At 48.1% G+C, this 12,647-nt stretch overlaps 1 protein-coding gene across 1 annotated transcript in view; it reads left to right on the top strand.

Annotated features, from left to right (window-relative positions):
• The first annotated feature begins 7,888 nt into the window (after positions 1–7,888).
• The window catches only part of LOC115182609 (N-alpha-acetyltransferase 15, NatA auxiliary subunit-like), an 8,629-nt gene continuing 3,870 nt past the window's right edge, over positions 7,889–12,647 (top strand). The window contains exons 1-2 of the mRNA XM_029744151.1: positions 7,889–8,143; positions 9,378–9,512. Of these exons, the coding sequence (XP_029600011.1) occupies positions 7,949–8,143; positions 9,378–9,512 (330 nt within the window). The 5' untranslated portion in view covers positions 7,889–7,948. The remainder of the gene's footprint in view (positions 8,144–9,377; positions 9,513–12,647) is intronic.

The following is a 12,647-nucleotide window of genomic DNA, read 5'->3' as shown; positions in this document are numbered from 1 at the left end:
TGACGACGGAGGTGGCCTGTCGTTCCTCAACTCCAGGTCTGACGACGGAGGTGGCCTGTCGTTCCTCAACTCCAGGTCTGACGACGGAAGTGGCCTGTCGTTCCTCAACTCCAGTTCTGACGACGGAGGTGGCCTGTCGTTCCTCAACTCCAGGTCTGACGACGGAGGTGGCCTGTCGTTCCTCAACTCCAGGTTTTACGACGGAGGTGGCCTGTCGTTCCTCAACTCCAGGTCTGACGACGGAGGTGGCCTGTCGTTCCTCAACTCCAGGTCTGACGACGGAGGTGGCCTGTCGTTCCTCAACTCCAGGTCTGACGACAGAGGTGGCCTGTCGTTCCTCAACTCCAGGTCTGACGACGGAGGGGGCCTGTGGTTTGCTGCTCAATGTGCTGTCTACAGTCTCTTGGTAGAACCCTGTCTCTTAGCTTGTGGTAGGTGATTAGCTTAGATGAAGTCAATCAAAGAGTCTACTTTGGCCTAAAGAGTGAGACTTCTCAGTGAAGCGTGTGTGTGGCCTCTTCTACTTTGATCTTAGCTAATGTGAGCAGAATATGTGAAAGGTTTCAGTGTCGTCACCATTAGTGATATTAAGAGGACATCCACAGAAGTGCCATCTGGTAACCCCCCTTTCTCTCCCCCTCTCTCTCCTCCCTGCCTCCCTCGTTCTTCCACCCTCTCTCTGCTAGAAGCTCCCAGTCTGCTCTCCCTCCCTCTCCCTCCCTCTCTCCCCCTCTCTCTCCTCCCTGCCTCCCTCGTTCTTCCACCCTCTCTCTGCTAGGAGCTCCCAGTCTGCTCTCCCTCCCTCTCTCCCCCTCTCCCCCTCGCCCCTGTAGCGATTAAGCAACACAGCGTGATGCTAAATATAGCTTCTATTCGAGAGGAAAGCGGTGGTAATTTAGCTGTGTTTTAGACTCTGACACACACACACACACACACACACACACACACGAGTGGCCATTCCGCAGTAGCAGCATAATGGATGAGATTAGAAATGAGTTTACTAGTCACATGTACAGGGTTAAAGGTGTCATTACAGGAGAAATCCTTGCGCTCCAAAAAAAGGGAAAGAAAACACTATATATATTTGTACAGTCGTGGCCAAAAGTTTTGAGAATGACACAAATATTAATTTCCACAAAGTTTGCTGCTTCAGTGTCTAGATATATTTGTCAGATGTTACTATGGAATACTGAAGTATAATTACAAGCATTTCATAAGTGTCAAAGGCTTTTTATTGACAATTGCATGAAGTTGACGCAAAGAGTCAATATTTGCAGTGTTGACCCTTCTTTTTCAAGACCTCTGTAATCCGCCCTGGCATGCTGTGTCACAGCTGTCTTCAGAAAGGGACCAAAATGCAGCAGAGTTAGTGTTCAGCATCATTTAATTCAAAAAAAGATCACTGGAACACTATAAAACAAGAAAATACCGACAGCTCAACAGTACTGACAGCATAACACACTGAACAGAAACAATTACCCACAACCCCAAAGAAAAACACACACTCCTATATAGGACTCCCAATCAAAGGCAACTCAACACACCTGACCCTGGCAGACGGACCACTCGGGCTGGGCCGGAGGACAGGCGGGCCACTCGGGCTGGGCCGGAGGACAGGCGGGCCACTCGGGCTGGGCCGGAGGACAGGCGGGCCACTCGAGCTGGGCCGGAGGACAGGCGGGCCACTCGGGCTGGGCCGGAGGACAGGCGGGCACTGGACGTGCCAGCCTGGAGACACGCACCTCCATGCTAGTGCGGGGAGCTGGCCTGGGGCTCCATTCTTGCCCCGCAAAACTGCCCTTGTGCCCCCCCAAAAAAATGTCTTGGGGCTGCCTCTCGAGTTTACTAAACTCTTCCATAGCCCTGGAAACGCTCCTCCTTATCTCTGCCCACTCCATCCTTCCTCCTCGTTCCTCTGCTGCTTGGTCCTGGTTTGGTGGGTAATTCTGTCACAGCTGTCTTCAGAAAGGGACCAAAATGCAGCAGAGTTAGTGTTCAGTATCATTTAATTCAAAAAAAGATCACTTGAACACTACAAAACAAGAAAATACCGACAGCTCAACAGTACTGACAGCATAACACACTGAACAGAAACAATTACCCACAACCCCAAAGAAAAACACACACTCCTATATAGGACTCCCAATCAAAGGCAACTCAACACACCTGCCTTCAATTGGGAATCCTAATCACCAACACAACCATTCACACACACTAAACCCCTGCCACATCCTGACCAAAACTAATCCAATTGCTCCCTCTGCTGGTCAGGATGTGACATGCTGTCAATTAACTTCTGGGCCACATCCTGACTGATGGCAGCCCATTCTTGCATAATCAATGCTTGGAGTTTGTCAGAATTTGGGGGTTTTTGTTTGTCCACCCGCCTCTTCAGGATTGACCACAAGTTCTTAATGGGATTAAGGTCTGGGGAGTTTCCTGGCCATGGACCCAAAATATATATTATTATATTGATGTATTGTTCCCCGAGCCACTTAGTTATCACTTTTGCCTTATGGCAAGGTGCTCCATCATGCTGGAAAAGGCATTGTTTGTCACCAAACTGTTCCTGGATGGTTGGGAGAAGTTGCTCTCGGAGGATGTGTTGGTACCATTCTTTATTCATGGCTGTGTTCTTAGGCAAAATTTTGAGTGAGCCCACTCCCTTGGCTGAGAAGCAACCCCACACATGAATGGTCTCAGGATGCTTTACTGTTGGCATGACACAGGACTGATGGTAGCGCTCACCTTGTCTTCTCCGGACAAGCTTTTTTCCGGATGCCCCAAACAATCAGAAAGGGGATTCATCAGAGAAAATTACTTTACCCCAGTCCTCAGCAGTCCAATCCCTGTACCTTTTGCAGAATATCAGTCTGTCCCTGATGTTTTTCCTGGAGAGAAGTGGCTTCTTTGCTGCCCTTCTTGACACCAGGCCACCCTCCAAAAGTCTTTGCCTCACTGTGCGTGCAGATGCACTCACACCTGCTGCCATTCCTGAGCAAGCACTGTACTGGTGATGCCCCGATCCCGCAGCTGAATCAACTTTAGGAAACGGTCCCGGCGCTTGCTGGACTTTCTTGGGCGCCCTGAAGCCTTCTTCACAACAATTGAACCGCTCTTCTTGAAGTTCTTGATGATCCGATAAATGGTTGATTAAGGTGCAATCTTACTGGCAGCGATATCCTTGCCTGTGAAGCCCTTTTTGTGCAAAGCAATGATGATGGCACGTGTTTCCTTGCAGGTAACCATGGTTGACAGACGAAGAACAATGATTCCAAGCACCACCCTCCTTTTGAAGCTTCCAGTCTGTTATTCGAACTCAATCAGTATGACAGAGTGATCACCAGCCTTGTCCTCGTCAACACTCACACCTGTGTTAACGAGAAGAATCACTGACATGATGTCAGCTGGTCCTTTTGTGGCAGGGCTGAAATGCAGTGGAAATGTTTTTGGGGGATTCAGTTAATTTGCATTGCAAAGAGGGACTTTGTAATTAATTGCAATTCATCTGATCACTCTTCATAACATTCTGCAGTATATGCAAATTGCCATCATACAAACTGAGGCAGCAGACACAAATATTAATTTTCATTCTCAAAACTTTTGGCCACAACTCGTATGTATGTAATGTATGTAATGAATGAATGGATGGATGGATGGAACACTGTTCAATATTAATATAATTCACACACACACAGTACCAGTCAAAAACTTTAAAACCTAATCCTTCCAGGGTTTTTCTTTATTTTTACTATTTTCTACATTGTAGAATAATAGTGAAGACATCAAAACTATGTAATAACAGATAGGGATTCATGTAGTAACCAAAACAAAGTGTTAAACAAATGAAAATATATTTTATATTTGAGATTCTTCAGGGTGGCCAGCCTTTGCCTTGATGACAGCTTTGCACACTCTTGGCATTCATATCAGGGTCTTTTGTCAACACTTTTGTCTCACTTCCCCCCTCTTGGTATTGGTAAGACAGCTTTTCTGAGGTAAATGAATAAAGAATGCTTTTCTACCGTGACAGATCTTAGGCTACTTCAAAGCAAGGTAACTAGCAAACACATGTTTATCAATATAATCTTGTATGGTTAAAATATTCCGTTATTTGTCAGTTAGGCTACGTTAATTTGAGCTCTTGAGAGGCGTTTTTACAACAGGAGTATGTAACATTTGTTTAATAACGCACCTGTTCTGGTGTGTCGGCCATTTGTAGTTATGAGTGCAGGTGAAATAGTTAACTACCAAGATAACTAGCCAGGCTACGCAATAGGTTTTGAATTGACTGTGTAGTTAGTCTGTTGTCTATCATTCTTATAGGTTACCTGCTTCTGCAAGGAAGCTCTTTCCCTCTCCTCTCTCTCCTCTTTCTCTCTGTTTCTCTCTGTGTCTTTCCTCTCTCTCCTGTCTCTGTCTCTCTCGGTGTCTCTGTCTCTCTCTCTCTCCTCTCTCTGTCTCCTCTCTTTTGTCTCTGTCTCTCCCTCTCCTCTCTCTCCTCTCTGTCTCTGTCTCTCTCTGTGCCTCTGTCTCTCCCTCTCATCGCACTGGACCAGAATCTTTCCAGAATTTTCATGAACCCCATTTGATGACGAGAAATGAGCTATAACTGGGCAAATACTCACAAACTAACAAGGGCAATCAACAAATGTGCACATGTCGCGTCCGCAGGGGATTGATAAAAGACAGCTTATGCCTGTCAACAGGGCCGAGTCACTGTAGCTCAGCAAGCGTTTCCCCGGCTGCAGAGGCTTCAGGAGGGAGGCTGCCACCCTGTTCTGCCACTGCCACACAGGGTCCAGCTCCTGGTTGCTGGACAGAACTGGATCGTGGGGCTGGGCTGAGAGGGGGCTCTAAGAGCATAAATTGGGAGGAAAGTGTGCAAAAAAAATTGTATCCAGAGATCACTGATCCGTTTCTGATCAGAGTAACTGTTTGATATTGTGATATTTAATCTATATTCTGCTTGCCTGACTATTTATTTTTACTTGTTTACTATGCGTTAATGTCGTGCCCTGCACACAGTGTGTGTGTGTGTGTGTGTGTGTGTGTGTGTGTGTGTGTGTGTGTGTGTGTGTGTGTGTGTGTGTGTGTGTGTGTGTGTGTGTGTGTGTGTGAGAGAGAGAGAGAAGAGGACGGTGTAGACCTAGAGGCATTAGGGGTGGTTCTGTTTCAACACACACACACACACACACACACACACACACACACACACACACACACACACACACACACACACACACACACACAGGCTAGACCCAGCCTCCAGTCAGCACACACTACAACAGACACACCGCAACACACATAAACACTCAACAATCAATTTCACAACACATTTACTGAATTATCATGATAAAGACCAATTGAACGATACATTTGTAACATTAATGTGCACAAGTAAATGTTTTATTTTTAAATAACTACTAGAATGTTGTTGCTATCAATTGTCCTGTTAGCAGTAGCCCATATTAGCAGACTTAACTCATTTAAAACTTCACGTCTCTAGTATTTATTTAACCTTTATTTAACCAGGCAAGTCAGTTCAGAACAAATTCTTATTTACAATGACGGCCTACCGGGGAACAGTGGGTTAACTGTCTTATTCAGGGGCAGAACGACAGATTTTTACCTTGTCAGCTCGGGGATTCGATTTAGCAACCTTTCGGTTACTGGCCCAACGCTATAACCACTAGGCTACCTGCCGCTCTAACCACTAGGCTACCTGCCGCTCTAACCACTAGGCTACCTGCCTCTCTAACCACTAGACTACCTGCCGCTCTAACCACTAAGCTACCTGCCGCTCTAACCACTAGGCTACCTGCCTCTCTAACCACTAGGCTACCTGCCTCTCACACCACTAGGCTACCTGCCTCTCTAACCACTAGGCTACCTGCCTCTCTAACCACTAGGCTATCTGCCTCTCTAACCACTAGGCTACCTGCCTCTCTAACCACTAGGCTACCTGCCTCTCTACCCACTAGACTACCTGCCTCTCTAACCACTAGGCTACCTGCCTCTCTAACCACTAGGCTACCTGCCTCTCTAACCACTAGGCTACCCGCCTCTCTAACCACTAGGCTACCTGCCCATCTAACCACTAGGCTACCTGCCTCTCTAACCACTAGGCTACCTGCCTCTCTAACCACTAGGCTACCTGCCTCTCTAACCACTAGGCTACCTGCCTCTCTAACCACTAGGCTACCTGCCTCTCTAACCACTAGGCTACCTGCCTCTCTAACCACTAGGCTACCTGCCTCTCTAACCACTAGGCTACCTGCCTCTCTAACCATTAGGCTACCTGCCTCTCTAACCACTAGGCTACCTGCCTCTCTAACCACTAGGCTACCTGCCTCTCTAACCACTAGGTTACCTACCTCTCTAACCACTAGGGTACCTGCCTCTCTAACCACTAGGCTACCTGCCTCTCTAACCACTAGGCTACCTGCCTCTCTAACCACTAGGCTACCTGCCTCTCTAACCACTAGGGTACCTGCCTCTCTAACCACTAGGCTACCTGCCTCTCTAACCACTAGGCTACCTGCCTCTCTAACCACTAGGCTACCTGCCTCTCTAACCACTAGGCTACCTGCCTCCTCTAACCACTAGGCTACCTGCCTCTCTAACCACTAGGCTACCTGCCTCTCTAACCACTAGGCTACCTGCCTCTCTAACCACTAGGTTACCTGCCTCTCCTCTAACCACTAGGCTACCTGCCTCTCTAACCACTAGGCTACCTGCCTCTCCTCTAACCACTAGGCTACCTGCCTCTCCTCTAACCACTAGGCTACCTGCCTCTCTAACCACTAGGCTACCCGCCTCTCTAACCACTAGGCTACCTGCCTCTCTAACCACTAGGCTACCTGCCTCTCTAACCACTAGGCTACCTGCCTCTCTAACCACTAGGCTACCTGCCTCTCTAACCACTAGACTACCTGCCTCTCTAACCACTAGGCTACCTGCCTCTCTAACCACTAGGCTACCTGCCTCTCTAACCACTAGGCTACCTGCCTCTCTAACCACTAGGCTACCTGCCTCTCTAACCACTAGGCTACCTGCCTCCTCTAACCACTAGACTACCTGCCTCTCTAACCACTAGGCTACCTGCCTCTCTAACCACTAGGCTACCTGCCTCTCTAACCACTAGGCTACCCGCCACCCCATTTTACTTATCAGTAAAATGTCTTCCATAAATGGTTGTTGTCGTCCCAGCTCTGCACCACACGCAGGAGAGCCACACAGCCTGTTAGAACACGAGGCATGCTAGAACACGAGGCACGCTAGAACACGAGGCACGCTAGAACACGAGGCACGCTAGAACACGAGGCATGCTAGAACACGAGGCATGCTAGAACACGAGGCACGCTAGAACACGAGGCACGCTAGAACACGAGGCACGCTAGAACACGAGGCACACTAGAACACGAGGCACGCTGGAACACGAGGCACGCTGGAACACGAGGCACGCTAGAACACGAGGCACGCTAGAACACGAGGCATGCTAGAACACGAGGCACGCTAGAACACGAGGCACGCTAGAACACGAGGCACGCTAGAACACGAGGCACGCTAGAACACGAGGCATGCTAGAACACGAGGCATGCTAGAACAAGCACTCCAAAGTATTTGAATGATTTTTAATAGTATTCCAACCCAGGACTGAGAAATACACCACATGTGGGAAGCTGAAGGACAAAGCATTATAACAACTATTATACTGTCTATAAATAATTATCTTTCTGGTACTTATGGAATGATAATATAAATAGATAGCATTTTCCACGTGTGTGTTTTGTGTTCGTGCATACATACGCGTGTGTGTGTTTTGTGTTCGTGCATACATACGTGTGTGTGTTTTGTGTTCGTGCATACATACGTGTGTGTTTTGTGTTCGTGCATACATACGTGTGTGTGTCTCTGTCTGTGTAGGTGAGTCTCTACCTGTGTTATGCGTCCATGTGTCTCCTTAACCCCTGGTCTCCCAGGCTGGCATGTGTACGGTCTGCTGCAGCGCTCCGATAAGAAGTACGACGAGGCCATCAAGTGTTACAGGAACGCCCTGAAGTGGGACAAAGACAACCTGCAGATCCTACGAGACCTGTCCCTACTGCAGATCCAGATGAGAGACCTGGAGGGCTACAGGGTGAGGGAGGAGGGTGAAGTGGAGAGGGGTGATGTACAGAGAGACCTGTCCTTACTGCAGATCCAGATGAGATGGATGGTGGGAGGAGGGTGAGGGAAGGAGAAACCTGTCCCTACTGCAGATCCAGATGAGATGGCTGGTGGGAGGAGGGTGAGGGAAGGAGAAACCTGTCCTTACTGCAGATCCAGATGAGATGGATGGTGGGAGGAGGGTGAGGGAAGGAGAAACCTGTCCCTACTGCAGATCCAGATGAGATGGATGGTGGGAGGAGGGTGAGGGAAGGAGAAACCTGTCCCTACTGCAGATCCAGATGAGATGGATGGTGGGAGGAGGGTGAGGGAAGGAGAAACCTGTCCCTACTGCAGATCCAGATGAGATGGATGGTGGGAGGAGGGTGAGGGAAGGAGAAACCTGTCCCTACTGCAGATCCAGATGAGATGGATGGTGGGAGGAGGGTGAGGGAAGGAGAAACCTGTCCCTACTGCAGATCCAGATGAGATGGATGGTGGGAGGAGGGTGAGGGAAGGAGAAACCTGTCCCTACTGCAGATCCAGATGAGATGGATGGTGGGAGGAGGGTGAGGGAAGGAGAAACCTGTCCCTACTGCAGATCCAGATGAGATGGATGGTGGGAGGAGGGTGAGGGAAGGAGAAACCTGTCCCTACTGCAGATCCAGATGAGATGGATGGTGGGAGGAGGGTGAGGGAAGGAGAAACCTGTCCCTACTGCAGATCCAGATGAGATGGATGGTGGGAGGAGGGTGAGGGAAGGAGAAACCTGTCCCTACTGCCCCAGGCGATCCATTCACAAAGAACACAATCCATCACTAACATCAGGACCTAGTTAACTACCTTGATTTACACCAGCTCTCTTGGAAGGCAACGGACCTATTTAGTTGTCCATGGGACATATAAAATACCAAGAAAGCACAGAGCGTGGCAGAGCAGAAGTGTGTCAGCATATTCTAGCATTGGCAACATGACTCAGCAGAAACTAAATCTACTTCCTCCTCTGCCAACTACTCTTTTTGCTCTCTCTTTTTCTGCTGCCTTTGTTTTCTCATTGGTGAGATCAGGATACTTCACGGAAGGGAGAAAAGAAGAATCCCTTTTAAGTTACAGGAACTTGATGCCAAGCTAACCGATAACTTGCTAGCCCCTCTCTCATTGTTTCCCTATGGGAGACTAGCACACTATGCTAAGCTAACGGCTAACTTCTCCTTGTCCCCCTGTAGGAGACGAGGTACCAGCTGCTGCAGCTGCGGCCAGCTCAGAGGGCTTCATGGATCGGCTACGCCATCGCCTATCACCTCCTAGAGGACTACGAGATGGCCGCCAAGATAGTAGAGGAGTTCAGGAAAACACAACAGGTACGGTATGTCCAGAGACAAGCCAACCTATGGGCTGAATCTGTCTGTCCTTGGTACACACTGGGTTCACCGTTCACACCACTAATCCAAAATGGCTTCCTCTCCTTGTTTCTGAAAATTATTTATTTATTCATTTAGGCTTTATTTATCCAGGTAAGTAATTGAAAAAGCATTCTATTTTACAACAACGACGTGAACATAGTAAAGGTGGAAGTAATATGCTGCATGTCTATACCAGGCACAGTATTTGATTGATCAGTTCTATCTTATCAATAGGAAGGAAGGAAGGAAAAGAGATGAGGAGAGGAAGCCACTGCTCAAGTGCAACTGTAGGAGCATTGAGAACATAATATATGACTACCACTCACAACAAAGTGTTTTCCCTCATCAGTTCAGGGTCTGGGTGTGTCTGAGTTACAGTAAAGCTAGCTAACGGTACGACACAGTAAAGCTAGGTAACGGTACGACACAGTAAAGCTAGCTAACGGTACGACACAGTAAAGCAGGGTAACGGTACGACACAGTAAAGCTAGGTAACGGTACGACACAGTAAAGCTAGCTAACGGTACGACACAGTAAAGCTAGGTAACGGTACGACACAGTAAAGCTAGGTAACGGTACGACACAGTAAAGCTAGCTAACGGTACAACACAGTAAAGCTAGCTAACGGTACGACACAGTAAAGCTAGGTAACGGTACAACACAGTAAAGCTAGCTAACGGTACGACACAGTAAAGCAGGGTAACGGTACGACACAGTAAAGCTAGGTAATGGTACAACACAGTAAAGCTAGGTAACGGTACGACACAGTAAAGCTAGCTAACGGTACGACACAGTAAAGCTAGCTAACGGTACGACACAGTAAAGCTAGGTAACGGTACGACACAGTAAAGCAGGGTAACGGTACAACACAGTAAAGCAGGGTAACGGTACGACACAGTAAAGCTAGGTAACGGTACGACGCAGTAAAGCAGGGTAACGGTACGACACAGTAAAGCTGGGTAACGGTACGACACAGTAAAGCTTGGTAACGGTACGACACAGTAAAGCAGGGTAACGGTACGACACAGTAAAGCTAGCTAACGGTACGACACAGTAAAGCAGGGTAACGGTACGACACAGTAAAGCAGGGTAACGGTACGACACAGTAAAGCTAGGTAACGGTACGACACAGTAAAGCTAGCTAACGGTACGACACAGTAAAGCTAGGTAACGGTACGACACAGTAAAGCAGGGTAACGGTACGACACAGTAAAGCTAGCTAACGGTACGACACAGTAAAGCTGGGTAACGGTACGACACAGTAAAGCTAGGTAACAGTACGACACAGTAAAGCTAGCTAACGGTACGACACAGTAAAGCTAGCTAACGGTACAACACAGTAAAGCTAGGTAACGGTACGACACAGTAAAGCTAGCTAACGGTACGACACAGTAAAGCAGGGTAACGGTACGACACAGTAAAGCAGGGTAACGGTACGACACAGTAAAGCTAGCTAACGGTACGACACAGTAAAGCTAGCTAACGGTACGACACAGTAAAGCTAGCTAACGGTACGACACAGTAAAGCTTGGTAACGGTACGACACAGTAAAGCTAGGTAACGGTACGACACAGTAAAGCTAGGTAACGGTACGACACAGTAAAGCAGGGTAACGGTACGACACAGTAAAGCTAGCTAACGGTACGACACAGTAAAGCTTGGTAATGGTACGACACAGTATAGTCAGTCAGCCTGTGCCTCTAAGGTGATGTAAATCTGTGTGGCGTGTCTGTCAAGACCACAATAGAGCGTGCTCACTGGGCCTCCTGATAAGACCAACCTGCTTCCTGCCTTTGTCCCCGCATGTATTTCTACTGAAGTGGTGCCCTATGTAAAGATGTACAATGATGTAGCCTGTGATGTTAAAGGATTTTATACTTGTCTCTCGCCTCTCCTCCCCACTCTTTCTCCATCTCTCTCCCTTTCCCTCTCTCCTCTTTTTCTGTTTCACCCGCCACATGAGTACAGTAAGCTGCTGCTCTATCTGAACCATAGACACTACATAACATTATGTAATCCTGTTATAACACTACATAACCCTGTTATAACACTACGTAACTCTGTTATAGCACTGTTATAGCCTCTCTCTCTGACGTCTCCAGACAAGATGGACTATGAGTACAGTGAGCTGCTGCAGTACCAGAACCATAGACACTACATAACCCTGCTATAACCTCTCTCTCCTAGACGTCTCCAGACAAGGTGGACTATGAGTACAGTGAGCTGCTGCTGTACCAGAACCATAGACACTACATAACCCTGCTATAACCTCTCTCTCCTAGACGTCTCCAGACAAGATGGACTGTGAGTACAGTGAGCTGCTGCTGTACCAGAACCATAGACACTACATAACCCTGCTATAACCTCTCTCTCCTAGACGTCTCCAGACAAGGTGGACTGTGAGTACAGTGAGCTGCTGCTGTACCAGAACCATAGACACTACATAACCCTGCTATAACCTCTCTCTCCTAGACGTCTCCAGACAAGATGGACTGTGAGTACAGTGAGCTGCTGCTGTACCAGAACCATAGACACTACATAACCCTGCTATAACCTCTCTCTCCTAGACGTCTCCAGACAAGATGCACTGTGAGTACAGTGAGCTGCTGCTGTACCAGAACCATAGACACTACATAACCCTGCTATAACCTCTCTCTCCTAGACGTCTCCAGACAAGATGGACTATGAGTACAGTGAGCTGCTGCTGTACCAGAACCATAGACACTACATAACCCTGCTATAACCTCTCTCTCCTAGACGTCTCCAGACAAGGTGGACTATGAGTACAGTGAGCTGCTGCTGTACCAGAACCATAGACACTACATAACCCTGCTATAACCTCTCTCTCCTAGACGTCTCCAGACAAGGTGGACTATGAGTACAGTGAGCTGCTGCTGTACCAGAACCATAGACACTACATAACCCTGCTATAACCTCCCTCTCCTAGACGTCTCCAGACAAGATGGACTATGAGTACAGTGAGCTGCTGCAGTACCAGAACCATAGACACTACATAACCCTGCTATAACCTCTCTCTCCTAGACGTCTCCAGACAAGATGGACTATGAGTACAGTGAGCTGCTGCTGTACCAG

Source organism: Salmo trutta, unplaced genomic scaffold, assembly GCF_901001165.1.
Source record: "Salmo trutta unplaced genomic scaffold, fSalTru1.1, whole genome shotgun sequence".
NCBI classification, from domain to species: Eukaryota; Metazoa; Chordata; class Actinopteri; order Salmoniformes; family Salmonidae; genus Salmo; species Salmo trutta.
This window is presented reverse-complemented; position numbering and strand designations above follow the sequence as displayed.